Source organism: Vulpes vulpes, chromosome 16 (genome assembly GCF_048418805.1).
Source record: "Vulpes vulpes isolate BD-2025 chromosome 16, VulVul3, whole genome shotgun sequence".
Classification (NCBI taxonomy): domain Eukaryota; kingdom Metazoa; phylum Chordata; class Mammalia; order Carnivora; family Canidae; genus Vulpes; species Vulpes vulpes.
In genome coordinates, this window is record NC_132795.1 from 4,903,570 (window position 1) to 4,908,300 (window position 4,731).

The 4,731-nt window shown below is 66.7% G+C and overlaps 2 protein-coding genes across 2 annotated transcripts in view; both read left to right on the top strand.

The window, feature by feature from the left end:
- The window catches only part of OBSL1 (obscurin like cytoskeletal adaptor 1), a 28,614-nt gene extending 27,061 nt beyond the window's left edge, over positions 1 to 1,553 (top strand). The window contains exon 21 of the mRNA XM_072741532.1: positions 1,240 to 1,553. Within this exon, the coding sequence (XP_072597633.1) occupies positions 1,240 to 1,298 (59 nt within the window). The 3' untranslated portion in view covers positions 1,299 to 1,553. The remainder of the gene's footprint in view (positions 1 to 1,239) is intronic.
- On the top strand, positions 1,412 to 4,552 carry CHPF (chondroitin polymerizing factor). Its single transcript, XM_026002081.2, has 3 exons — positions 1,412 to 1,813; positions 2,338 to 2,517; positions 2,848 to 4,552. The coding sequence occupies exons 1-3, from the start codon at positions 1,412 to 1,414 to the stop codon at positions 4,105 to 4,107; spliced, it is 1,842 nt and encodes a 613-aa protein (XP_025857866.1). The 3' UTR covers positions 4,108 to 4,552.
- Positions 4,553 to 4,731: the final 179 nt, after the last annotated feature.

Here is a 4,731-nt window from a genome sequence, read left to right on the forward strand (position 1 = left end):
CGCGGGGCCCGTGGCCGTGGGCATCTCCCTGGGCTTCACGCTGAGCCTGCTCAGCGTCACCTGGGTGGAGGAGCCGTGCGGCCCCGGCCCGCCGCAGCCCGGCGACCCCGACCTGCCGCCGCGCGGCAACACCAACGCGGCGCGGCGGCCCAACTCGGTGCAGCCCGGGGCGGAGCGCGACCGGCCGGCGGCGGGCGCGGCGGAGAGCTGGGAGCCGCGCGTCCTGCCCTACCGCCCCGCGCAGCCCGGCCAGGCCGCCAAGAAGGCCGTCAGGTAGGACCGGGCCGCGGGGAGGCCGCCGGGGCCGGGTCGGGCTCGGGGGGGGGGGGGGGGGGCGCGCGGCCAGGAAGTCTTCGGCCCCGATGACTTCCGACGGCCCCGCTCGCCCGGGAGAGCGCGTGCGAGGCCCTGCTCGACCCCGGGCCGCGGCGCTGGGACCCCGCTGGCTCCCGGGTGGGGCTGTCTGGTTTGCGGGCTGCCTGGTCCATGGGTGGGTGCCTAGAGAGAGGGAAGCGGGAGAGAGAGAACTGGGATTGACCTGCTTCCCTTGTTCCTGGGTGGGCACCTGGGGGCCGGGGCAGGGACCCAGGGAGGGCATCGACCCAGGGCATCAGCGCCTCCACCCGCAGTGGAAATGGTTTCCTCCCAAGTAACCCCCAGTTCAAATCTCAGTTTTGCGACTCGACCTTCTGCATTATGGAAGGTGAGTTACCGGAGCCCCTGACCCCAGTTCACCCCTGTCCCAAACACAGCACAGCCCTGTGCCAGACATGCCCTTGAGTCATTTGTGCGATGCGCTTGTGGCGCGATGGCACGTTCATCCTGGAACCCGGAGACTCGCGCTGTGCGGGGTACCAGCGGGCTGAGCGTTTGGCTAAGAGCTGTGGTTAGATGCCGCCGACCCCTTTTTGCAGAGCAGGCTACTGGGTGAGGCTCAGGGGGGTTACGTTACCTGCCCAAGGGCGCAAGTTAAGTTCTAAGTGGTGAAACAGAGTCAGACCCACAATGTGTCTCTCGTGTCTGCGTGGATATTGGCGCCTCCGGAAAGTGCTGTGCGGGTGAGGCCTGTTCAGGGAAGCCCTGGTGACCCCCTGGGAGACACTTGTTTTTCTCGTCCGTCCTCCTCCGTGTAGGAGGGAGAAGCAGGCCCGGAGGGGATGTGACCTGCCGCGGCCTGTGCATCTCTCCCCAGCCCGCCCTGTTGTCTCTTTGATGACCCTGCGCCCTCTTCTCCCCCAGGACCCGCTACATCAGCACGGAGCTGGGCATCCGGCAGAGGCTGCTTGTGGCCGTGCTGACCTCCCAAGCCACGTTGCCCACACTGGGAGTGGCCGTGAACCGCACGCTGGGCCACCGGCTGGAGCGCGTGGTGTTCCTGACAGGCGCTCGGGGCCGCCGGGCCCCACCGGGCATGGCAGTGGTGACCCTGGGTGAGGAGCGGCCCATCGGGCGCCTGCACCTGGCCCTGCGCCACCTCCTGGAGCAGCACGGCGACGACTTTGACTGGTTCTTCATCGTGCCCGATGCCACCTACACCGAGGCCCACGGACTGGCTCGCCTAGCCGGCCGTCTCAGCCTGGCGGCCGCCGCCCACCTCTACCTGGGCCGGCCGCAGGACTTCATCGGGGGAGAGCCCGCCCCAGGCCGCTACTGCCACGGCGGCTTTGGGGTGCTGCTGTCCCGGACACTGCTGCAGCAGCTGCGCCCCCACCTGGAAGGCTGCCGCAACGACATCGTCAGTGCGCGCCCGGATGAGTGGCTGGGCCGCTGCATCCTGGACGCCACGGGGGTGGGCTGCACCGGCGACCACGAGGTGGGCACGGAAGCCGCCCCACGGGGCCTCCCGTCTGAGCATGTGCACTCGCCCCCGCCCCCAGAGGCGAAGGGGTGGTGGGAAGTAAGAGGGTGGGTTTTCCATGCCAGTGCTGTCACTTTGTATCTCTGTAACCTGGGGTAAATCACTGCACCTCCTGACCCTTGGCATCCTCCTCCAACAAAAATAACTATTGCTCAGGGTTGTCGTGGGGATTAGAAAAAACAACATGAGGGATTAGCCTCACACAGAGTAGGTGTTCAGTGTTGGCTGTTATTATTTTATTTGAGCCCCTGCACAGCTGAGGTAGGATGTGTATGCCCCATTGCACAGATGAGCCAGCAGAGTCTTGCCCAAAGTCACACAAGGTCACAACTGGTCAAGGTAGCCTTCAACCTGGTAATTCTGACTCCAGGTCCACAACAGGTCATAGGGTGGGAAACTGAGGCCCACACTGGGAGGCGGGTGGGGAGGCTGTCCCATCGCTCTTCCCATTACGGACCCCCTTCCCTTCCTCTTGCCAGGGAGTACACTATAGCTACCTGGAGCTGAGCCCTGGGGAGCATGTGCAGGAGGGAGACCCCCGTTTCCGCAGCGCCCTGACGGCCCACCCTGTGCATGACCCCGTGCACATGTACCAGCTGCACAAAGCTTTTGCCCGAGCTGAGCTGGAACGCACATACCAAGAGATCCAGGAGTTGCAGGTATGGTCTGGGCCCGGGGAATGGAGGGGATATATCCCAAGACATCTGAGAGATCCCAGGGAAATTAAAACTAGCAGTAGAGTCAGAGAACAAACCGGTTGCCCAGTGCCTGTTTGTTTCTGCCTTTTCTGAAAAGCTCTTCCAGAAACCTCCTTTTTAACTCTTAGGCTGCCCCCATCTGGGAAAAGGATAGGTGAGGGTGCTGGGATAGCGGAGGTTGGCGGGGGGCCAGGCACCACCCCAGGGAGCACCTGCTGGCTGCTTAGGCCTCCGGCTACGTGCCGGCGCCCTGGTCTTTGCCTTGCTCATGGTCTTATTTCTCCAACCTAGTGGGAGATCCAGAACACCAGCCACCTGGCAGCTGACGGCGAGCGGGCGGCTGCCTGGCCCGTGGGCATTCCCGCACCGTCCCGCCCGGCCTCTCGCTTCGAGGTGCTGCGCTGGGACTATTTCACAGAGCAGCACGCCTTCTCCTGCGCCGACGGCTCGCCCCGCTGCCCGCTGCGAGGGGCCGACCGGGCCGACGTGGCCGACGTGCTGGGCGCCGCCCTGGAAGAGCTCAACCGCCGCTATCACCCAGCCCTGCGGCTGGAGAAGCAGCAGCTGGTCAACGGCTACCGGCGCTTCGATCCTGCCCGCGGCATGGAGTACACGCTGGACCTGCAGCTGGAGGTGCTGACCCCGCAGGGCGGCCGCCGGCCCCTCACCCGCCGGGTGCAGCTGCTGCGGCCCCTGAGCCGCGTGGAGATCCTGCCTGTGCCCTACGTCACCGAGGCGTCGCGTCTCACCGTGTTACTGCCTCTGGCTGCGGCCGAGCGGGACCTGGCCCCTGGCTTCCTGGAGGCCTTCGCCACTGCGGCGCTGGAGCCGGGCGACGCGGCCGCAGCCCTGACCCTGCTGCTCCTGTACGAGCCACGACAGGCCCAGCGGGCGGCCCACGCAGATGTCTTTGCGCCTGTCAAGGCCCACGTGGCGGAACTGGAGCGGCGTTTCCCGGGTGCCCGGGTGCCCTGGCTCAGCGTGCAGACGGCTGCACCCTCGCCGCTGCGCCTCATGGACCTGCTCTCCAAGAAGCACCCGCTGGACACGCTGTTCCTGCTGGCCGGGCCCGACACGGTGCTCACGCCCGACTTCCTGAACCGCTGCCGCATGCACGCCATCTCTGGCTGGCAGGCCTTCTTCCCCATGCACTTCCAGGCCTTCCACCCGGCCGTGGCGCCCCCCCAGGGCCCCGGGCCCCCGGAGCTGGGCCGAGACACGGGCCGCTTCGACCGCCAGGCGGCCAGCGAGGCCTGCTTCTACAACTCCGACTACGTGGCCGCCCGCGGACGGCTGGCAGCGGCCTCGGAGCAGGAGGAGGAGCTGCTGGAGAGCACGGACGTGTACGAGCTGTTCCTGCGCTTCTCGGGCCTACACGTGCTGCGCGCAGTGGAACCAGCGCTGCTGCAGCGCTACCGGGCACAGGCGTGCAGTGCGCGGCTCAGTGAGGACCTGTACCACCGCTGCCGCCAGAGCGAGCTGGAGGGCCTGGGCTCCCGCACCCAGCTGGCCATGCTGCTCTTTGAGCAGGAGCAGGGCAACAGCACCTGAGCCCGCCCCGCGCCCCGGAACCCCAGCACGGCGGCACCCCCTCCTCCCCAACGACCCGCAGCCCCCTGCCAGCCTCGCCGGACAGGGCTGGCCGCGGCCTCGGATCCCAGGGCAGCCCGCGGGCCCCGCTCTCTAGCTGTGTGGGTCCTCGGGCTCAGGACGGGCCCCCCGGGGGAGGTACCTTCGGAGCCACCCCTCCCCGCCCCCAACCTGGTCTCCCTGTCCCCCACCCTTGACGCTGCTGATTCAGGCTGTGGCCCCTTGAGTATTTATGCAGTGCAGTCTGCCTGACGCCAGCCCCATCTCCTAGGACCTCCTGGGGGTGGGCTGTAGATGAGTGGTTGGGGACGAGGGGAGCCGAGAGAGGAAGGTGGGGTATCTCCCAGCTTCTCCCTTCTGGACCTGGATGAAGCTCCCTGCCTTTAATAAACTGGTTGAGTGTGGACTAATGATTCTGAGTTTTCAAAAGGTGGCATGGGGACTGCGGGGGGCCAGGGGGCCTGGCGGTGAGGATGGAGGCTCCCTAGTCCTGGCTGGGGCCCGGGTTTCCTTTTCCTGGGGACACAGCCATGACTGTGCCCAGCCCTGCTCCAGCTCCCCACCTGGTCATACAGGCACAGAGAA